Below are 24,112 nucleotides of genomic sequence, written 5' to 3'. Positions count from 1 at the left end.
CACTGTTGAACATGAAAAACAATGTGGGTATTGTTATGAAAGGTGAAAGCAACTATGTTTGTGAGAGCGCTCAGTTATCCTGGTCATCACGCAGCAAAGGTTTGAATCAAGTCAACCGGACTGTCCGGATTCAAACCTTGGCTGCGTGAAAGCAATTATGTTGGTCACAATTTAAATATTCCACTTGCTGTGTGTATTGACTTCCTTACATTATCTGCTAGAAGTAGAGAAAACTATACTGCCAATTGCATGGGACAAAAATATTTACACATACAGAATCAAAAATACATATCTGGGTGCTTTCAAAGTGTGTGAATATGATATGAACTATTTTGAAGGGTATTTCATCATACCTGACAATGCCTTTATGTTGTTCAAAACATGCAGGTTAGATGATTTTCATGTGCTCCATGACTTGAGTTTTAGCTTAAAGAGGAATGTGGTGATGATCATAAAGGCCTGTGTTTTATCTTGCTGATCAGGAGCATTGTGTTCTTGGAGGAAACTAATCTTGTCAAAGACCAAGTCAGGTATGCAACTGAGAGGTTCAGAAACAACCCTGACGTTGATCTGCTCAAAACCTGAAGGGATTACATGGATAACTTTGATCGTATTAAAGCGTATCACATTTTTAGTGTCTTCTGATGAAGAGATAATTCACATTGGAATTTCCAAGAAAATTCATACGTATTGCGATAAAATAAATCGATGATTGCTTCTACACCTTCTAGCACCGTTTTATTTTTATTTTTTTCAAGGAAGCGAATTTCAAAAGGGTGAAAAACTCGATGGGTGAAATTGCTGCTCCGTTCTAACGCGCCACCAGGTGTTAATGTAATGGGTCAATATAACCAGCAGATGGCAGCCTTTTCCCTTTTACGAGCGAACGTGCGCGTAAAGGTCTTCTTCGTTTGCTAAATGCATTGTTCTCATTTTCCAATCCAATGTGCGTCCAACGCCAGCATTCCTCGGCACTATGGATTCATGCTAGCGTTTGCCTTCGCGTGTGTGAGCAGTATCCCAGCCGGCACTTCAACAGAGACCATATTTGTGCTCACGTTGGCGGCCACACCCTTGGCAGGCTCCAGTTAACACGTTGAACCAGTGATGATTGTCTGAAGGTGTGTTCTGTTCTGCCACTGCACGGGCTCTGTTCTCCTCCTCCTCCTCCTCACCACGCCTCAAACCTCCACTACCGGACCCAGTCGAAGTTCAGTCCCGGCACGTCAGTGTGTGTGAGTCGCTCAATGGTCGAGACCAAGCTTGGCTCTCTCTAGCTCATCTTTTCCGTCCCTCGACCGCTGTGGAACTACTGCTCATCGTTCGAGGAGGAGCGACCGTCGGTTTGGATTCCGTGGAGCTGAGGATCTCTTGCGACCATGGGGGACGTGGTTTCATCTCACCTGGATGAGGGCAAGAGGGAAATGATCACTGGTGAGACCTGGCTTGATCCTAAACGTCACCTCCGCGTAGGAATATTCACACCACCGCGGCATCATTGTTCTCAACCATCCACTCCAGTTGCTGCGATAAGCGCTCGAATAACGTGCAGATACGAAGCGTATTTTCTAACGTAAAAAAGCGCCTACATTTAGTGTCACATTCCTGCGTTTCATCTTTGCTTTGTTGCCCTAATCTACTCCAGCAGCCTCCCTCCCCGTTCGCTTGTTCCCGAGTCAGCCACAGGTCTGGCTCTCTGGGCTAATGACTAGGTTTGTAAAGAGGTCAGGAGCCAGTCAGGAGAAGTTCGGGAACCGACTGTTATTTCAGTCCGTGGCTGTTGTGGACTTGTCCGGGACTGGAGGGGTTCATCAAGTTGACGTCAGGTTTTTCGCTAGTGAGATCTTCTTGGCATCTGAGTAAGACTATTTTATATGTTTCATGTTTACAGTGTTGAACCTGCTGTGTTTGTGGACTGTTTTCTGTGTGTGGCCTGAGCTCACCTGTGATTCTGTGCTGCCATTGGCTTGAAAGGTTAGTTGAATAGAAAAGGTAGTTAAACATCAACTGAAACAAAACTTGGACTTGGAGGATTGAAGTCGTCTAATCATGAATCGTGATGAATCACATGACACCATTTGACACCACAATAATCTTATTTGAGTTGGATCCGTTTGTAGAAGCTTTGACATCAGGCTGTGAAGAGCTCAAGTCATGGGCAAACCCTTTTTGAAGCATTAACGTTTTTGTTCCATCCATCTGCCCAATCACAATGTAGGGCACTGAAAAATGAAATGCAATTAATCTGTTACTGATCGAGATGAATCCCTTAAAGCCTCAGCCCCAGTTTGTACACTGTTTTTCTGCTGCGATGTGAAGTAACCATGGTTTCACATTAATAGGAAGTTCTTCTGCAGGTTCCTCTTTGAAAAACCTCCTATCAGCACTTTCTGGGATTCATTCAGTTGACTTTGATTGATCAGATCACTGTCGCTCATGTGAGGGTGATTGTTCTTGTTGATTCTTTGTTGTGATGTGTACCTCTTCAAAAATAACAGCAAGAAAAAAAAAAGAAATATACTATGAATTAACACACTGTTGCACTAATAAAGGCCATCTAATCTAATCTAAACACAAGTTTAGATATGTCTCCATCTGAAAATGCTTTGTTCATTCACATCGGGACATTCTGTGCATAGTGAAATCTCAGGATACTGACTGCTAATGCAGATTCAGGTGCATGCATGAACAGCAAAAGAATGGCACCGTCCTCACCTGGGCCCACGGCACTCTTTTTGACAGTGTAGTCATGTGCTGTAAAACTGAAAATGAGTCTCGATTTAGTCGATTAACTACATTAACATGAAGCATAAAAGATGTCGTTGTCACACTGTTGTGGGATGGAGCTCATATATAAGGTTCATGGGTTTACAATTGACATGTCAAACATGGAGTAACAACAAAGACTTGTGGTTGTCTTTGCAGTTCATCGTCAATCTGGAGATTAAAGCTGTGATGGCATACAGTCCTTGTCATTTGTGATGCAATGAAGTCAATTAAAGCCGCTTTGACTTATTGTTTCATACAGTAATATTAGCCTGATAAGATGCTCTGGTGTTTGGAATGTGGAAGGTTTGCTGTTGTTGACTGGATGTTGTGGAAACCATAAGAAGCCTCTGGTCATATCCACAGAGAAGTACTAATGCTGTCGTCTGTACGACATTGGCATTGTTTAGAACTTCACAGGTGCAGACGCTCATGCAGTGTTCTGAGTCACAACAGCAGTGAGATGTTCCCTAAAACCAATGGTTATTTGGAAGTGGTTAAGTGCACAAGAATAATGGCTCATACTCAAACTGAGACAGCTGTGAATAAACCAACGGCTGTGGAGACTGTGGAAGGAGCAGTCAAGTATAGAAGTGTTATAATCAAAGGAGTGACTTTTCTTTAAAGGATATGACCAAAGATTACTCAAAACACTTGAAATATGAAATCACTTTATGAGGTCAGAACCACCTGGTGATGATAACTGATGATCAACCACAGAGTGCAGACATGGAGTCTGGATTTCTGTACAGGCCTATGTGTCAGGTGAACTGTAGAACTTGAAGAAAGAGTAGAGCAAAGACTAATGAGTTTTATACAGATAAGATGCTTAAGTTGTTTTTGAAGGCGTTTATGATGTTTGACTGATACAGTGTTGAGAAAAAAAAGAGTTTTGTATTCTCCCTACAATACATTTAAATGGATTTCTATTTAGTTTGTCTACATTTCAGTTGTCTATGATGAAAAAAAAACACCGTTTGCCACTGAAAAGAATCAAAATAATCAAAATAAAATTCACAAAAATGGAGTTGGGGAAAAAATAAAACAGGGCCCTATATCTGGTGAACCACATTTCTTTCCTAAAAAAACTCCCCTGTACTTTCTTTCGGACTTGAAACGTCAGTTGAGGGAGAAATAAAGTCTGATGAAGAAAGTCTCAGGATACTCTGCTTTGCTCAGGAATGTGCACAAAGCCATAAAACCTGACCTTGTGACCCAGACCATGCAGGGATGGCCACCATCCAAAATGCCAGTGACAAGCTTTAAATCTAAGGCCGAAAATGAATGTGCAAATGGATCACAATCACAGCCAGGGGCCTCCACAGAGAATCATCTGCTGCACCCTCAGCATACGTGCACACACACACGGTAGCCAGCTGAATTATACTTTATTATTGCCTGTTCAAATAGAGTTTATAAGAAATGAACCGTGTAAATGTTGGATATTGTGTGTGTTTGATCTCTGACTTGTTATGAGTGTAAAGTTAGTTGTGTAGCGCAGCTATGCAAATAGCCCTACCCGCCAACCCCCACCTTGGAAAGATGGGCAGACCAAGATTTAACTGTTTTGGTGGTTTTCCTCAACCTGCCTTTCTGTACGACTTCCGCTCTGCTGGAATGGGGCACGGTTGGAGACTTCTTAATTTTTCTTTCTGTGAAAGAACCACACATTCCCAGCAGCAGTAGTTTTTGAGTAGAGATGTTTTTCTCTCTCTTCCCCACGAGATGGATGCTTAACATTGGGACTGTGGCCTCTCTTTGTATGTGGTCTCCAGTGGGAACGTGAAAGACTGAAGTGAACTTCACTGGTGCAGCCTTCCACTACTACTCCTACGTCCAGGAGACGCTACAGGAGCACACGCCCTACTTCTCAGCTCATTGTACAAACTTCTGGACTCCTGAATCATCGGTTCAGCGACCAGCAACGCATCTGAGTCATGTTCTCAGAGTGTTGTCGCCACAACTCATACCTTCTTCATCATCATTCTCCGCAGTTTTCTTTGTCTTCTTCTCGGTGGCAAAGCTAATTCCTTTCAGATGTTGATGATTTCTGATTTAAAATAAATACATTTGACACATAGAATATATCCCTGCATAAAATAAATGCACTAAGGGATCATTTTCTACTTTCACACAGCTTATGTGTGACGCTTTTTAACAAATCTCTGTATTTCTGCATTTTATTTTGCCATGTTTTAGTTTTTTCATAAATTATTATATTTGAGTATTTGACCTATATGATTTAATGTGAAAGATATATTGCCCCTGAATGCATAAAGAAGATGGTGCTACTCAAAAAAATTTTATATATCAAGTTGCTACCGAAATCTGAAAACATCACATTCTGATGTCAATTATTAGAGTGTAGGCGTTCTCCGATGATTATGATGTGGCATAATATTTGGATTAGGATAATGGTAATAACTAAACTACACACACACTAACATTCTGAGCCAGTTAGAAATGACACAAAGCCAGGTTCAATAGTGACTGTAGATGTGCACAAACTAAACCACGCAGGGAAAAAGACTTTTTTTTGGTATTTCTCAGACGAAAGATGGTGCGTGCCTTTGAAAACTGCTCTTCCTTCCAAACCTTCTGACTCTCTGTCTGCTTATTTTGGCACTGTGGGTTGACCAGTGGAAAGAACTGACTCCCTCCTCACTGGGGTTTGAGGTCTTAAGCAGTAAGCTGCATTCAGGGGAAGCTTGTGATGTTGCTTGGAACTGCCAATAAGACATGTTGAGGTGGGGATCTGATGGATTTCAAGGTCCTGTGCTGTTTTTAAGTTGGATCATTAAAACCAATTTTTTTTTTTTTTTTACAAATATTGTCCCCATACTGTGGAATACTTGTGATGTGAGTGTTTTTTTTCTTTTTAAAGAAAACACGAATAAATATTTGCTTTCTTTTTCCTATAATGTAGAATGTGTTGCATAAGTTGAACATTAGCTTGAAATTCTTTTGTAAAACATGTGGCTCATCTCATGCCCCCTGCACATGCTGTTGGTATGTTTTGGTGTGCCCCTCCTAACTCCTCCACACTCTCTCTCCGCCTGTCCTGTCCTGTCAGCCTTTCCTTCCTGCTCCCCCTCTGCAGTGCGTCTCCCACCTTCCTGCCTCGATCTGTCCCTAAACAGATCAGTCAACACAGTGGGCTGCTGACTGAGTCAACCGCACTGATTAACACATACTTCAACTATTGGAATGTGGGAGAAACTGGTCGCCCTCTGATGAAAACAAGACAAGCACCATATAGTATGTGACTTAGACAATGTACAGGGTACTCTATGAGAAACGCTATTAATAGCCACACTTTCTCTGTTTCTCCTCCGGGCCTTGCTGTCTGTAACTATTCGGCTTCAGGCTCTGTTCGCTGCATTGTTCCAAGTGTTCTTGAGCAGGTCACTGCCCTTCGTGTTGCCCTCAAGATGTGTGTCATGTCCATCCAAACTCATGGAGAAGACTGTTTCTTAAATAAAGACGTTACTGCGCTCCTTTTGGGACTGTATAAAGGCTTTCAATTATAGAAGTTGGGAAAGAATTTCTAAATAATCAAGATGAAGTTTTGCATTTTTGATGGGAACACCATTTTATAATTTAGCGCAACGACACAGTTGGGCCTCAAAGCAGTTGCACAATAGTCCCAGGTCTGTCAATAGATGACTTTTCACTTTCTGTAGGATCAAGTTTTGTGATATTACATAAATAGTTTTTGATTGAGCAAGAGTTCTCCAGGACAATATGTGCATGACTCAGTTTCACATCCTAGGGCGACCACGTGATCTGCAGATGAAGGAAAAGTCTTCAGTGACTGTGCTGCTGAGTTCAATCCAGGTGTTTGACTGTATCCAGGGGGCACTGCAGTTTAAATGCTCTGCATTATTGAAGAGTAATGTCTTCTGTCCTTGACAAGAATGTTGTCATTGTGCTTCATTTCACATTTTATTTTGCAAACTATTTCCTCCATTTCGGATGCAAAATAATAACAGACAATCCACAGTGACCTCAAAGAATTAAACGACTCAAAATAGCAATAATAAATCAATTGTTAAAATCCATGTATTACAAACTAAACTATGAAAAAAACAGAGTAACTGGGATGAAATCATTATTTATTAATTTTCGGATCACTGGTGACTCATCAATAATCACGGCACGAGCATATATCATGATCAAAAGAGAATAGCGTCTGAAAAATTGACTACGTGTCCAGGACCAGGTCAGGAGTTTCTGGACATCTTTATCTTTTGTCTTTCACCTGTGTGCTGATGCACTGTCCCGGTTTCTTTGCCTCCTTCACAGCGAGGACCCGAGAGGTGATAAAGGAGTTCAGTGATGTGTACGAGCAGCAATATGCAGTGGCCCTCTTCAACAGCGTTCGCTTCGAGATCGAAGGAGGAGGAGGGACGCAGTCGCAGCTGCTTCATAGAAAGGCAAGTCGCTCTTTTGGAAGGAATGCTGATCACCCACCACAATGACTCCTAATGGCCTTTACAGAAGACCTTGACTCACCAACTCTCAGTCAAACACTGCTTCTCTTATGATGTTTTGGAGATTTATATCTTGATGCTGACACCCTGACATCTGTTCCCATTGTAGTTGACGTTTTGGTTACAGCAGGGAAGGATCTATTTTTTTTTTTTTTTTGTGAGTGGAAAGATCTTGCAGGAAGCAGGTGGTACAATAAAGTGGTATTCCAAAAACAAAGATTTGTACTAATGCACTAATGGAAAAGCAAGTTGTAACCACTAACATTTTAAATTATACTTCTTTGTTGAAATTGTTTTCCGATTAAGCAAAAAGCTGGTCCTGCTTGACGTGTCTGTCAAATCTGCTGTGTCAGCATTGACATTAGTTGTGAAAATGGAGACAAAGGTGAGGCTGCTGATACACTGTTCATCGTATGTGTAAGAGTAATATTCATAACAAATGTTAATGTTGTCATTTAGAATGGGGAAGTGAAATCTTGCCACTGCTTCACTAGCTGGAATTGCAGTAGTTGGAGCTCAAATGTGCCGTTACACTGAAGACATTTATATCAAAGCCAATAGATTACTATACCGGCGACACTACCATATATTGCTATATCCATACATAAGGAATGTTTTTATTTTAACAAAGTTTATAATGCATTAAACGCTCACGTAAGTATTGTTCTACAACTTGGCCTTGACAGCCAAGGGCTAATATTTGAGCTGTAGTACTTGAATATTCAAAGTATTTTATTGTAGTTTGCTCTGTGACACTAGGTGACACTTGGCCGATGTTTGCAGTGCTTGTGTAACTGACGTTAAAAACATGTTTATTACAGTGTGATATAGTTTCGTCAGTGATGCTTCCCTGTATATCATAAGGAAGACGTGTGTGTGTGTGTTTTAATAATGACAATAGTGTGAATTCATTAGGTTAAACAGTGCTTAACCAAAACGCTGTTTAACAGGAGTTGGGATTCATTCATTTAGCGTGAAACAACTCCCTGCCATTAAAGAACACACCATAACTAGCAAGAACTTGGAATGACCGGTCATGAATTCATATGAATTCATACTGTAATAGAATTATTATTAATTGAAGTAGTGTTCTCCAAAGCCTATGCAAATGATTTATGGATGTAGTGTACAATGGAACACAGGCTCATAAAATTAGAATACATACACAAGTGAAGCGTGTCGTCGTCCTTCTGGAAAGGTTGCCTGGCTCTCACTTCCTGCGGCAGTTGATTTTTGTCTTTACTTCAGTGTTTGAAAGATGCAGATGACACAAAATTATGCTATCTAAAGAAATGCTCGTGTTTTCATCACTTGTTATTGGTATAGCCTCTGGTGTCAGAACCAACTGTTGAGTCAAAGTGAAGTGTCAAACGTCTAGGAAGAGGTGTGAAATGTTAGTGTTACTTTCGTAAAATGAACTTGGTAACCGACAGTTTGGGGGAATGATAGCAAAGCTTTGTTGTAGTTACTCAGTCAGCCTTGAGCTGGGCTGTTTTGCAGACTGCTGACTAAAATGTATCCACTTTGTTAGACAAAGTTCAACTCTATTCAGTAATTAACCAACATATTAGTGGAATAAGTAATAAAGTATTCAACTCCACCTTTTAAATGAAGCCCAAACTCTGTTGACCTTTAACAAACTGACGCAGTCATTGGCCTGGATTATAGCTGTGACAGTCTAATTTTCAACTCTCATTTTTGTTACTGGATACAATTGTCTTTTTTTTTACCAGAAGTGATGAAACCTTTGTCATTGTCATCTCTGTCCAAGGTTCATGCTGCATGACCACGCTCTTGTTCAAGGAAGGGGACCCAAATTTCTGTTCCTTCACAAATATAGCAGAGAAAGTGGAGCACATTTTGCGCATGAATACAGTTTTCCCGCATGTAAACTTGGCCCCTCTCCTCATAATGTGGCAGGCAGCTGCTTGTGTGGTGACATGTGAACCGCACGTAATTAAGAGAAACTTCATTTGATGTTACAAATAGTTTCTGTGTGCGTTTCCATTCATGTTTTTTGTTTCATGTTCAAAAAAAGACTGCATTTATTGTTCAACGCTTTTAAGGTTTACAGTGCGCAAACCTCATTTTTATTCAGTTTTTTTTCTGTATTTTTAGTAGCAAACAGCAATCAGTGGGACAGCATGTATATACAACCCACAATTTGAATATTTTTAGGAAACTACAAAACCAGCAGCCAGCCAGCACAAGTGCTGTCTGGTTTGTTCTTGAAGCAGGGATATTTCATTTAGGACAGGAAATCACAAACAAATCTTTGTTGGAAATACAGCATGTTTACATGCTTGAAAGTGTTTTACATGAAAGAGGCACTGATCTGTGAGCTCTGCTTTCAGGACCCTCTGGCAGGGCGCTCCATCTTCTCGGGCAACCTGTTTCAGTATCTTGAGGAGAACCGGAAGTGGAGGAATCGCTTTGTTTCTGTGCCAAACAATTACGACATCAACCTTTTCGAAACCAAAACGGTGAGAACTGTTGTTGCTCAATATTTCATTGAAAATAGAAAGGAAAAAAATGATGTTTTCCATCTGTGTACAGGCGCATGAAAGAGGTCTGCATCCAAAAGTGTCCATCAACTGTGCGGGGTATAGGGCACTTGCTTCCATGGACGAGTACATGGAGCTGATAAACGACAGCCTGCCAGGTGCGAAAGTGTTTGGGTGTGTTAGAGAATAGCAGCAGTGGACTACAGACCTGTTATATCTATCCAGCTCCGCAGCGTTTGACAGCCGCCACGTGACAGTTGTGTAGAGTGTGGTGGACTTCGGTTCACGATTGTAGTTTTAAACTTAATTTTTAATATTGGGAACCTTTGATAATGACACTGGTCGACTCTGACACTGACGTCCTCATAGGTTCTCTGATGGGCCGTCTACCTTGGTTCATATCAACACATGCAGGTCTCCCACTGCACTGGCTCCGTGGTGAAACACCTTGGTGAAAATAGTTGGCTATTGGACAGACATCCGCTCCGGTTTTGGCGGCGGCATCCTCTTCCGCGTCCCCGATTAGTGTTCACTGATCGAGGCCACACTCTCACAGGCAGCGCTAATGCTACGATGGGCATCAGTTAGGGACCATCAACAAATTCTGAAGCGGTCACAGTATTAGCCAAATCTTCAATAAGGCAATGAAAAACAACCATTTTAGGAGAGATAATTGTGAGAAGGTTTTTCATCACACATACATTCACATTATTTCTAATATTTCTTCAATAGCATCTAGGAAAACTGGACCATAGTAAAAGTAAACTGTTAAGAGACTTGAGATACAGCAGACAGACGGCTCAATTTAACCCCTGAATAAAGCTGGCAGAGCAGTCTGTCAGATTGAAGACATTAAATTTCTCATCTCTACACATAGTTAACTATTATATTTCAACATAAACAAATGATGATGTTGGAGACAAACTCCACTAATAAGTTTCATCATGAAACTGTTTATCGTGATAATAATCGCCAAAATTACAATATGCAAGAACTTATACATACAACTTATATATACAACTGTGAAAAAAAAAACAACACTCAGGAAATATGGAAATTTACTCAGGGAAATTTGGGGGGAAAGACGTAGATTGAAATGTTTTTGATTGTATTGACAGTTTTTGGAGAAAATGAATAACAGTTCAGAAGAGATGAAACATTGTTGGATAAGAAGCAAAAAAAGAAATTTCTCACCACTTGACACTATCCGATGGATCAGTGAGAGTTTTCTGAGATCATAAAGACATGATTGGGCATGAGACTGAGCAATGCCAATGGAATTCACTTCAGCACTGTGTTGTCTGACTAATGCATCTGTAAACGTGGAGGCTAACACATGTGTCTTAGCCGGCAGACAGTCCTTCTCTGGTGTTGATATTGGTCCTGATAGAGCAGTGTCCTGACATACACAGTCACTTCGTGTGTGGCGCTGTAGGCCCATAAACTATAGCCTGTCAGCGTTGCTGATGTTCAACTCCGTTTATTGCGTAACCGGCATGTTCACAGATAGAACTCACTAGAATTAGTGGGTATGTGTCAGCCGCCTTAGAGAGAGCAGATGGGCCTCTTTCTGTTATTTTGTCTGTCAGGAACATGAACTGATTCATTGTTTTTTATCTCATAAATTGTCTTAATCTTTCTTGCAGGTGTCAAGGCCAAAGTGAGCAGCCATCCCTTCATCAAGTGTGCGACTGCGTTCCCTCTTATCCTGTGGCACCCGTTCGCTCGCCACCATTACTTCTGTGTGATGACCGAAAAGGAGCAGATGAAGTGGCATGCCGTGCTGCAGGACTGCGTGCGCCACAGTAACAACGGTACTAACCTCTTATTGTCCAGCGGCATGTAAATATAAGAGCAGATACAGAAAAGCAACAGACTTTATTCCAGCTGCGTTAAACGCTGCTGTATCAGCAACAATCACTGGTTAATTGTTGGGTTTGTTGACACAGTGTTGATCATTAATAGAGGGTGAAATTGAACCATTGTTATGCCACAGTGAAAACTTGAAATGTTCCATCCATGAACTGAGGTGTACCAAAAGTTTCTGAACACATTACTTGGGCATTAGAAGCAGGAGAACGATTCCACGCCCCAAAACTGGCTCTCTAGACATATGTAGTTTCATTAATCGCTGCCATCGATTATGAATTTTGTGTTTCTTTCTCAATAGATACTCAACTAATTTCCATCAGTGTAGTATAAAATAATAGCTATAAATACCATAAGTGTTTTTCTGCTCATTTCTTTGACAAAAGAAAAAGGATGCTCTGATGTTTTTTGTGTTAGTCAATACTTGTGTACTTTTGATTGCAAGCGAAAAGATGTTTGCTCTACATGGGTGGGGTTGTTCGCTTGATCCTTTTACTCATGTGTCATATTTGGTAAGACATTGAAAACAGGAGACATGTCTAAGTACGTGCAAACACTTTGGTTTGTCATGCAACTCTTAGCTTAGCCACACAGCTTTCAGCAACTCCGTGGGGCTGCATGTTGAAAAGAAAGCCACGTTAATATTGGAGCATTTCTTTTTTTAAGCGGGTGTCGACTCAGATATTCTGTTTTTTAACATAACACCATAGATTTTATGGACCGTCAGCAGCAAGCTGCCGTGTCATGCAAGTGCATATTAGTAACAAGGTGCTTCTGTGCAAGAACACATCCTGAAGCTTCTTCTCACTTCAATTCTATTTATTGGGAGATTGCAGATGCTTGATCAGACTTGTTTGGGCTCAATGTGAGCAAGGTAGGACCAAGCCTAGATTATGCTGTCAGTCAAACCAAGAAGATTCCAATCCCTTCTGATTCATGAGTCTTTTGCTGAAGTGGATAACATTTATTTGTAGTGTTGTAGTATCACTCTGCAGTTGGTTTTATGTTTATCTTTGGCCTTCAGGGGTTTATGTTTTTACTTTATGGGCATTTTACAGGCTCATGTTTCACTTAATATTTCAATTTGACTGACAAGATGTTGGTGGTGGTGGTGATGATAAAGATGAAGCCTCTGTTCCTGAGCTCAACATCCTGGTGCTACAGTATATGGAGGCTCGTACTCCGGCCTTGGCAAGTTTATATGACAGGATTCAAACTACCTCCTGGCGTAAAGCTCAGAAGCAGGTGACAGAGTTGTTCAACCTGATTGTGTTTTGTGTTTCTGGCTGCCAACTTTGTGAAACGGTAACTTAGACATGACTTTGTGCAGCGAGATGCACTAGTGTAACTTGCATGCAGTTTTTAGATTTAAATATTGAAATTCTTGTTGGTATTGGTAAACATGAGGTGGTAATTTTACGCCACTATCAGGCACTTTTGACTCCCAAACAAATCCAGCCCTGTCTGACTCCACTCTTTCCCACCTTGTACTTATCAACACTACCTGTACAGGCATGCAGAGTTGTGTCACTCCTGAAAATTCCAGCTGTGAGGTTGATGTTTTACAGCATCCACAGCTCACACAGATTAACCTCTTGGCTCCCAGTGTGAATCGACATTCATGGTGGTGGCCTGCGTTGACACGCCCAGTCTCACCTCTGTGGTGTCCTGGTTTTGAAGAAAGCCAGAACCGGTAGAGGCTTTTCCAGGCCAGCTATAAGTGTTTTATAGGCCTGACCTCTGACCACTCGCTAGGTTTAGAGTCACTCACTCTTGTTTATTCACACAGGTTCCCCATTCAGGTAAGTATATGAAATCTGGTGTTTGTGGTGAAAATGAGTGCTTCAGAATGTCTACAGTCATGTGCAAGCCTTGTGTTTACACATTGAAATTGTATTGGTAAAATAAAAAAAACAGTGCTGTATTCATTTTAGATAATATTCTTAAAACAACATGGCACCACAGGAGCAACATTAGTGAGAAAGAAATGTTTTGTTCAGCAAGTAAGAATGCGCCTGGAATATAAAACAAAATACAAAGATGTGCATTTTAATAATGGTGATAAGGTACAAGGTTGGGGGAAACGTCTGTTCATGATGATGAAAGCAGGTCAATAGAACTGGGAATTTCACGGGGTGAAGGATTTCTAAGTCGGAGAATCCCGACCACCCTGTCTATGCAATCAAAGATGGTTTCCCCAAACATAAAAAAGGGAGTAGAAGTTTTAGAATTTCTGAAATACGGCGATAGAAAGAAACACATTAGTGTATCTTCTTCATGGGTTTTATTGTAGCATGAGACACGTTTTGGTCAAGAGCATGCTGCTTAAAGATAACTGGGACACGCTGTGGAATGATTCCCGGCTCTGAGGCAAGTGGAACACTGCACAAGTAAATAGGTAAAGGCTGTATATTGTCATCTGAAAAGCGATGAAGAGTGAGTGTTTTCTAGGAAAGAAGCTGTTCAATTCAGTAATGTTCGGGGGCTGATTCCTGTGAGAAATGAATGGCAATGCACCACTGGGGCATGTATTTAATTGAGCTTTAATGAGAATATTTGACCTTAAAGTGAAAATAGTTCCTGCCACGATAACATATCGGCTGTTGCTAGGTGGAAACAGATTTTGTGGAGGAGAATGCTCGGATCATTAGTACCTCTAATGACGGCTTCCGCTCGGCTTCCACTCTGTGCCGAGAGGCATCACTTTAGTACTTTGAGGTGCCACCGATCCACTTGAGGCCTATCAGTCATGTCTAATCTCCTCCGCCCACCAACGTGGAGCTGAGTTCCAAACTCAGGCAAATGTTTTCCAATTTCCTGAAACCGTACTGAAAAACCCTCCTGGTGGATGTTAATGGGAGAGGCAGCCGGTTGAAATGGAATAAGACGCTCTGTCGGGCTAGTAAAACACAATATGCCCCTAAAATCATGAGCGAGCGGTTTAAAAATGTCAAATATGATGGAAGGCACAGTTTGGTTAAAGCAGAAGTCTGAGGAATTTGCCCTCGCCCGCTGCTGACATACCATCGAGCCGAGTGAAGTGAGGAGGGAAATGCCTCAAATAAAGAGACCGTAGTAAGTGCTGCCACATGTTCTATTTACACAGTTCACACACACACACACACACACACACACATCCTTCATCTGACTCAGACTCATGAGGTATGTAGTGTTTCCCTGGCAGAAAACGTATATGGGACATTCATTTTTAGGTTCACAATGTCAACGTCTGTCTGTCCTCTGTGTTACTTTGTACAGTCCGAGGGATGTTTAGATTACTCTGAAGGATTGGTACAGAAATATTTTAGGAAGTGTCTGACGACATCAGCACTGCGTTTGACCTTAAAATATTCCTGCAGTCTTGGTCACCACTTCCCTCCTCCTCTAACTTCAGGGTCCTGTTCTCATGCAAACCATTGCCAAGACAAACATGCAAGAGCTAGCAAGCACAACTTCCTGTCTAGCTCAGCGTGGCCCATTGGATCCTTGGTCACACTTCCTGACTTTGTCAACATCGTCTGATTCTCAGACAAGGATCATATGTTGCATGGTCGCCCAGGCTCAAGTGTGTAGCCTTTCCAACCACTTTGGATTGTTTCAAATTTCACCATGCTGTCACTTTCCTCACTCCAATTTAAAAGTCTATGTCAAGTTCATTGCAATGTCAGAATTTGAGGCTACTAAACTGTTTATTATTCACCAGAGAAAAGGCACAACTCATTTTCCAACAGTTTAGCACAAATGAAAGAAACAAATATGTTTGCATCCTCAATGGGGCACACAATTCATTTGGAGAAACATGGCAGTGTGTGTTCATGCCTCGAAGCGAGCAGACGTTATGAGCTTTTGTTTTTAGTTGGCAGTGGTAACTGAACACAACACAAACTGAACAGAAGAAATACAAAGTAAACAAGGACGACAAGTTCTGTAAGCAACAGAGGCTGTTCTGAATTATGTTTGTATTTAGGAGTGGAATATAAAACGTCATTGTGATCGTGAAGAGGGTTTTTTTTTTTTTTGTGTGTGTGTGAACCAAACAAGACGCAGTGGAGTAGGTATCTCAAAATAGCTCTCCTTGTATGCTATTTTCAGGTCGCCAAGAGTGGATTTGGGCCTTTTTATAAACCCTCTGAGAGCTGTTAAATTATAAAACAAGTTGTCATACTAGTGTCTTTGAAATTAGACGCAAACTCCTTGGTCTATTTAGAGCGCAGTTCCGAAAGCAAGCCTGATGCCATAAAATGTCTCAGTATTTGCAGTGATTGGTTATGGTTCCCAAACTGCTCCTTCTTCCAATGTAATGAACAACCTTGCCTTTCTCCTATAATGAGAGTTTTAAAGTGCGTGTAAGATGAGGTAGTGTTGAACTTGTGATTTGCTTATCAAATGTGGGACTTAAGAAACTGGCCTGTGATGGTGACCAGTATTAAAGTGGACAACACAATAATCCTTCTCAATACCTTATAAAAATTCAGCTCTACGTAACTTTTTTATTTGTTGGGTCTTTTTATAGTCAGTTCATTGTATTAATTTATTTGCTACCTCATTATTCTTATCTAAAAAACACAAAAGACAAATGTAGAAATTAGTCGCAACTAGATGGAAATATTTGGCACTGTTTGGCAGCAACAATGGAGACAAAAATACTGGTCATAGTTGGGAGGTTCACAGACGTATGACAGTGACCAACTTCCTGAAATGTTTTTAGAAGCTATGACTGCATGTGCGTCTGGCATAATCCGTAGCCATAGCTACCGTGTGTAAACCGTCTCAGGACACATGCATCTGTGTGTGTGAGAGACACATCTGGGTGAGCCATTGTCTGCTTGTTAAGAGGCGCCTTCCTCTCCTCATACATGACTGGTGTTGGTGCTATTTGTCTTCAATTCATGTGCTCCTGGAGTACTCAAAGAGGATTTGATGAAAGACATGTTCACGGACCGATTTTGTTTTTCTCTCATGAATCACTTGGAAGTTGTCTGACGATTTCGAAGCCGCAAAATTACTGAAAACCAGTGTTTGTTCACAGTGAGACACGCGTTGATCTGCTCACTCCTGCCACCCACAGGTCTACCAGAGGACTGCACCGTTCAGACGCCCGCATTCACTGACTCCGTGAGGCTTTACAGACAGGCCAAAGGAAACTACGGGACCTGGGACATGATGTGCGGAGCTCCTCCGCAGGTGACACTTCCATCCGCATCACAGACACGAATACAAATTACGTTTCTTATTTCGTGTGGTCAAAGGTCAGTGTTATAATTTAGCTGAATGTATTCATCCTGCAAAGTGAGCTCAGATTTCAAGAACACAACAGCCAGCTGTTTATGTTTATTGGTGGTGTCGTCGCACCTTCCTATTCCTCCTGTGTTTGCTGTAAATGGTCACTTGACTTCCCTTTGGTATGAAAAACAAGGTCGTTCTTATTTGGGAAGGTTTACATACACTAAGTGTGAAGATGGTTTTCTTTCTTCTTATCTTTCCTTTTGGCTCTCACTTTGTTTTTATTCAACTGATATACATGTTTTTTTGCCTCATCTGTGTTTACTGTGACTAGCTTCAGTATAACTGTCCCTTGTGAATCCCACGCTTCACTGGTGTTTGCTTACATCCTTATATGATCAGGTCACCATCAGCACTTTCACTCAGGCTTGTTCATCACAAGCAAGAGCCGACACGACTAACTCACAGCAGAGAAGTGTGATGACAAAGTCCTTCTGGATGTTTCAGTGGGTTTTAGGAGGAAATTATGTTTCAATTTAGGAACCAGCGTCATCGCAGGCTCACACACCCTCCACACACACACACACACTCGGACTGGAGAACAAGAATGCTTTGACACACACAGCCTTATAAGAGTTGGTGAAACGCAACCCCACCCTTCCTCATTCAAGCTTGCACAGGTTCACACACACACGCTCGAGTGGAGCCTCTCATCTAAATGAGCCTCTTTCACTCTCATGTGAGGGGCTTTTTCATGGTGTGTGTGGGTGTGTCTCGCTTTATCTCTTCCTAACACGCTGCTGGAGTACAGAGGAATTTTGTTGTTGTTTGAATAAAACGCGTGAACAGTGAAAGTTTGTGTGACATTGACTCAAGTGCTGCAGTCACACCGCTGGGTCCACATCAGGAAACATATCCCTGACCGACAGCCGAGAGAGGGTCAAGCTCCAACTGCACTCTTGTCCGATTTGGCCTTGTTTATAATGCAAATCTGGTTTTCTTTGACTGTTGCACTCCATTATGGTACTTGTATCTTGTTTACGTTTAGAAAATCCAGGCCTTTATTTTGAATGTGACCTTTCTAGTTCTTTATCTCTAACGCTACCTTGCACATCAAAACACTTTTCCTATCCAACCGGGCCTATTTGGGCCAGTAGAGTTTGGAAACAAGCCAATAGCAGCATTTCCACAGTCTAAATTTAATCCCAAAGCTTCCTAAGACTCTGGTTTTTCCCGTGTGTGCGTGCAGATCCTGGCTAACATGGTGATGGAGAGTCTCCACCCAGATCTGAGGGAGGCTATTGGTCCTCGTCTGAAGGGGAAACTGCAGCAGAAGCAGAGGAGCTGGATGCTGGTGGGTCACAGATCCCTGTTTAATCTCGTACTTCGTCGGATGAGAGCACTAATCTTCCTTGTGATCACAGATCTCAGATGCCGTCTACAAGCAAGTTCTGACTCAGACCAGCAGCCAGTATGAAGCTCTGGTGGGGGCGTGCGAGGCCCAGAAAGTGCAGCTGGACACCCGACTCCGCACTGACATGGACCAGATCATCACGTCTAAAGAACACGTCAGCAACAAGATGAGAGGTAATGGATGTTCTGAGAGAACACGGGAATGTTCTGATGATTCACCACTCACATGTAACATGTATTAAAATGTGATTTCAATTTGGTGCTGTTCAGTTGCTTGGATTTACAACCTACAAATCTCCCATTGATTTTCAATGACTGACTAGTGCTGCCGATCACATGACCAGCTCCTAAAAACACACACAAATCTCTGAAATAAGTCAAATATCATGTGACTATGCAGACAGAATGTCTTGTTAATGCCCATTAAACACTAGTTTTAGGACTCTGGCAAACAGCAGCAAACTGAGATTTACAGCGTGGCACTTCAGCCCATAGTTACTGAACACTGTTTAGGTTTTCGCCATTTTTTTGCCGTGTGCTGTAACGTTTTTACTCCATGGAAGTTGTTTAATTCATTGACTTGTGTGCTGTTTTCATAACGTGGCATGGCAGATATATGCGCTGTCTCACTGCCTTTTCTAGTCATTCTTTTACCAGTGTCCTGATCTCTTCTCATCTATCACTGATGTTTCGCCTGCTGTAACCTTCTGTCATTTTTGTCCCTCTCATGACTGTGTTTGAAGAACATTTGAAGCAAACACAGCAGGAGAGCTCGCTCAGTTTGTTATTGTATTCCAAAGAACACTTGGCACACATGACCCCTTTTTTTTTCTTCTCACGTATCACTTTCCCAGCGAGCGCAAAGTGGAAGGACAGCATTCCAGCGTGTCGTCACAGACGGCCCCATCTATGAGACACAGAAAAAGCTGATTCTTGCTCAGAATATTTGCTCCTGCAGATGTTTCTCTGCCTCTTCATGCTGTTATTTTAACCTTACATGTGACTTTAAGAGCCTGGCTGTGGAATCAGGGCGTGTGCGGCGTCAGATGCCGTCACACAAATGCCAACCATCCTTCTCACATGAACTAATACTGTCACATAGTTGGCACACTTTCTCATTTCTCCCACTTTCTCTCCTCACCCTGCTTTCAGTGACGTTGTCCTCTGTGTCTCCCTGCAGCGCTGGTCCTGCCCAAAGCCGAGCAGCTCCTCAGATCCAACGTGCAGCCCTACATCGGCTCCATCCTGGAGGCCCTGATGGAGCCCACCAGTCGAGGCTTTGCCGAGGTCAGGGATGTGTTCTTCAGAGAGCTGGTGGAGATGAGCAAGAACTCGCTGAACGGTGGAGGCCCAGAGAAACTAGGCGAGGTGAGCGGAACATGCATGCAATAAATCAAAGTACAAATTAGTGTGGTTTGAAAAAAAGTGTCTTAAGTGTGACTTTAAGGTGTGTAACATTCTTAATGCCCTGCGGTTCCAAACCCTTAAGTGTTGATGGATGTGACACGAAGGTGAGAAAGTTGAGAAGTGTCCATTAGGTATCAAGTGGGTTTCAGGACGCCCCCATCAGGCGGTCTGTGATGCTCATATTTCTCCTCACTGCCTGCTGACCCTCTGCTCTGTCGCTCTCCAGCAAATGGACCGGCTGTCGATGCTGGCCTTCCACCCGGTGAAGATGCAGAGCTGCTACGAGAAGGTGGAGGAGCTGAACCTGGAGGGTCTGCAGCAGAGGTTTGAAGTCTCCAACCCTTCTGTGTTTGTCAGCAGGGCCCAGATCCTCATGAGGGAGGTGAGACATGCTTCATTTTCCCACAAAAGCTCTGCATTTGCAGTATTGTTTTGGTGGTTGTACCCAGAGTCAAACTCCCTTTTCACAAGTAGTTGAAGCTTAGCTGACTTATTCTGACTACGTCGGCGACTGCCATCTTCTGGACACTCGCGGTACTGCACTCTGACTTTCACTGCTTGTTTTGTTTTACAGCAAATGGATAATTCCGTCTACACGTTTGAGCAGCTGCTGCAACAGTCTCTGGAGGCTCAGGGGGAAGAAGAGCTTTGCAATACCATCCAACGATGCCAGGACAGAGTTCTCAAGGTACAGTCGGAGACAACCGAGTGTCTGCTTCAGCCGTAAAGAAGACGAGTTCCTGCTGTGGTCAGAATTCAACATGTCACAGTCAAGACGCCCAAGACATTAAAGATGCACAACAAATATCAAAGACACTCACAAAGCATCATCGTACATAAAAACACAAAGCTAGAAAGTGACATATGAACACCCATAATGGACGAACAAATGCTGTATCATGACACAAGTGAACTATGTGGTTGTGTGTAGATTAGTCACAACTTGTGTCAGAAGTTTTAAGCTTTGAAAAGACACGTTGGAGGCCCAGTGTTCTGCGATGGTGACGGCGAGCAGATGTTCCTCTGTCTGTCAGAAATACGACTACGACAGCAGCACGGTGAGGAAGAAGTTCTTCAGGGAGGCTCTTCTGCAGATCATCATCCCGTACATGCTGCAGCATCTTGCTCCCACCTGCTCGTCGGTGAGGCCGCGTTGCAATGTTGATCTAAGCTGAACCCAAATAGAGGCTCATTATTGATGCCAATGTTCACATCTCCTCTCCGGCCTCAGGAGCTCCCACGCTTCAAAGAGCTCATCTTTGAGGACTTCTCTCGCTTCCTGCTGGTGGAGAACATTTTCGAGGAGGTGGTCCTGCAGACGGTCACCAAGGACATCATGATGGGTGAGAGGTCATGAGGCTGGCGCACCTCTGCATGACAGTCGGTGACGGTTGCTTTGTCTGTGTCCAGCTGTGAAGGAAGCAGCCGTCCAGAGGAGACACAACCTCTACAGAGACAGCATCGTCCTCACCAACAGCGACCCCAACCTCCATCTGCTGGGTGAATCCCCTGCTGTGGACTGGGCGGCCAAATTCGGCGCTGAGGATCCTGAAGGTTCTGGCGGCGACGACGCAGAAGGCGGTACCGGGAAAAGACGTAAGCAGGTGGTGTCCATGATCCAGCTGGACGGGCTCCCTCTGCCGTACGAGTCCTGCATGGAGGTTCCAGGAGTGGAGCTGATCCCTGAGGAGGACGTGTCGGAGGGCGCAGTGGAAGAGCCAGGTCCAGAGCAGGATGAGGAGGTGGCGGCCCCGGACGAGGACCCCAAGTCTCCTGACAGTGTTAACGCGATCAGGGACTTGATAAACCCAGTTGTGGAGATGGTTCTGCCCGTGACCGAGGGAACACAACCGGACAAAACCATTGAGACGGAGGCGACAAGCGGAACGATCACGCTGGAGGACGGAGTGCAGGAGGAGGTGGTGTCCGTCACCACCGTGGTGGACGACGCTCCAGCCAAATCCCCCCGACAGAAGACTTCGCCACGGCTGATCCTGGAGCAGCTGGCGGGGAGCAAGAAGCAGGAGTCCGACGTGGCTGACCCCAAGGTGGAGGACCAACCGAGCACAGAGGCGCCTCCTCTGAAGCCCACCGAGTCAGATTTAAAGAGCTCAGACGGAGGTCCAGATGAGCACAAGTCCCTCAGCACCAACTGTGACCCGGCGAAGGGTGAAGACAAAAGTATCCAGCCAGTAGAAGTCGACGTGGCTGTGGCGTGATCAGGACCATCGATGTGAGTTTTATTTAAGACTTGTTTGTATGTTCTACTTTGGACGTCATGTTTCCAACCCAGGAGCTCATCATCATCATCATCACGCCCACGTCTGCACCACTGTCAAACTCATTTATGTCTCTGTCACAGTTTTATTCAAAAGACGGGTCAGCTGACCCGGAACAACGTCGCATTCACCTATTGAATTGACACTAATCTTCACGTAGCTGCGGCGCTCACGTTCGCCTGCTCGCTCCACCACCATGCGAACAGGAGGTCAAGCGGTTCGGTGTCGCTCCGTTTCTCACGCTGCTTCGCCAGGCTGACTGGATGGTTGTGTGCTGATGGGTCGAGCTAGTTTGCACTGTAGCAAGGAGAAAAAAAAGAGCTGAGTCCGAAAACACAACACGCTCAGTCACCATTTAAAACCCAAGAGTGAAAAGGTGAACCTGCTGGCGTTTGTTTTTTTAATTTATACAGGTCATTTAGAATCTTTTATCCTAAATTCAGACATCAAAGGAGCAGTTATCTGAATGTGGTTTTTAGAGCACTCGTCCAACGCTAGAGCCAAGTTTTGTTTCCTAAAATATTGTTGAAAATCCTCTTGTGATGCTAGATTGTTGACCATTTTGTAGTTTTTCTAAAATTATGGTTCCCCGTTGTTTTCCTCGATGTTTTGGTATATCAATAAAATTGGTACATTATATTGGAAAATGTGACACCACAGATGTGACCTTTTATCAAAGGAAGAAAATGGAATTGTGAAAGATGTTTTTATTCTGTCGTGTAATCTTGTCGTGTGCGGTTTGTTAGCCACAGCCACAGCCACTGTTTGGCAGGTGCGGAAGCCTCGAGTGACCCGGCGGAGTTACAGTGGAGCTCGCAGCATCGTGCCCTTTAACCCTTACATTTGGACTCACTCGGGGTCGAGTGGAAATTTCAGGCAATGCAGCTGACGATTCAGATAAAGTCGTTCTTCTGTCGCTTCATGTCGTGTTAGATGTTTCACCAATCACATCTTAGTATTACTTCTGATGCACAACTGACACCTCTCCTTATTTATTACACCCTCACGCATGACTCTCCAACATGTTTGTTGTCTTTCAATGCTGATTAAAATGGGAAGAATTTCGACGTGTCGGCTGATTTATTTATTTATTATTTTTTTTTAATGAAAAAACGTCGATACAGTTAGACGCTGAAGTGGTTGATGTTTTAGTGACGGGGAACTTGAAACTTCCGATCCATTTTAGATTGAGAGAGAAACCTCTGGCTCAGCTCCTGCCTCTGCCATTTTATCCTTATAATTCGTGTTGAATGTTTTCTGAATATATTCTGCTGACGGTCATGTTAAGGAGCTCCTCAACACACACTGCCAGCAGCTGCATGGATGAATGAGAAACCATCCAAACGGTAAGTCCTCATGTCTGTGCTTAGGGTTTCCTTTGAAACCACAGTCATGTGACTGTACGTCACAGAATGAAACGTGGAAATCTTAAGAACGTTTGCAACAAACCTGCAACCAAAGTTGCATCCCTCGTTCCTTCTCCCTTGACATGTCTGGATTTTGTTAAAGTCTTCTTTTTTTTTTAATGGCTGTTCCAGCCCCAAAAGGAAACATGTTGTCTTGTCACTGTTGCACACATTCCTAAACAACATCACTATGAATTGGGTTTCCATCACTATTTTATTGCACTTATTTATTTTCAAATTTCAAATGCATATCTAAAGGGCATTATTTTGAATTAAATGATCAATTTTAACTTTTCATTCTGAAACAACGGGAAAGTATTAAATGTATATCTTTTTGATAAACCTTTGGAGTAGTTTATTTTTAATTAAAATAAAATTATTTTCTACTATTTTCCATAATTATAATAATAAAAAATAATAATACACCAGAAAAGTCTAAAATTAAATATAGATTAAAAATTAAAAAGAACTGCACAACTACACAAAATGTGTCTTTTTAAACGTTTCATATTCTTAGTATTTTATTTTTTACATTTCATGTATAATAATTAATAAATATTATTTATAATAATTGATTATTATCATTGTGTAGAGGGTATTTTATGGAAACACTAATATATATTATTATTATTGTTATTATTATTATTATTATTATATTATTCTGTGTGGTCATGTTTTTGGAATTGTATTTTTTTAATGTTTATGGAAACATTGTATTTTATGTTTGTTTCTATATAATGTTTAAAATCGGT

At 42.5% G+C, this 24,112-nt stretch overlaps 1 protein-coding gene across 1 annotated transcript; it reads left to right on the top strand.

Annotated features, from left to right (window-relative positions):
- The first annotated feature begins 917 nt into the window (after nucleotides 1–917).
- On the top strand, nucleotides 918–23,017 carry niban2a (niban apoptosis regulator 2a). Its single transcript, XM_053853491.1, has 14 exons — nucleotides 918–1,434; nucleotides 7,072–7,202; nucleotides 9,614–9,742; nucleotides 9,816–9,921; nucleotides 11,410–11,577; nucleotides 16,701–16,816; nucleotides 18,105–18,209; nucleotides 18,280–18,442; nucleotides 19,449–19,636; nucleotides 19,902–20,057; nucleotides 20,250–20,363; nucleotides 20,710–20,817; nucleotides 20,907–21,018; nucleotides 21,086–23,017. Exons 1-14 carry the CDS (start codon nucleotides 1,380–1,382, stop codon nucleotides 21,892–21,894), a joined length of 2,460 nt encoding a protein of 819 aa, XP_053709466.1. The 5' UTR covers nucleotides 918–1,379; the 3' UTR covers nucleotides 21,895–23,017.
- The last annotated feature ends 1,095 nt before the right edge of the window (nucleotides 23,018–24,112 follow it).

The sequence above is a fragment of the Synchiropus splendidus genome, chromosome 1 (assembly GCF_027744825.2).
Source record: "Synchiropus splendidus isolate RoL2022-P1 chromosome 1, RoL_Sspl_1.0, whole genome shotgun sequence".
Taxonomy (NCBI): Eukaryota; Metazoa; Chordata; class Actinopteri; order Syngnathiformes; family Callionymidae; genus Synchiropus; species Synchiropus splendidus.
Note: the sequence above shows the minus strand (reverse complement) of the source record. Positions and strands in the feature narration are given on the sequence as shown.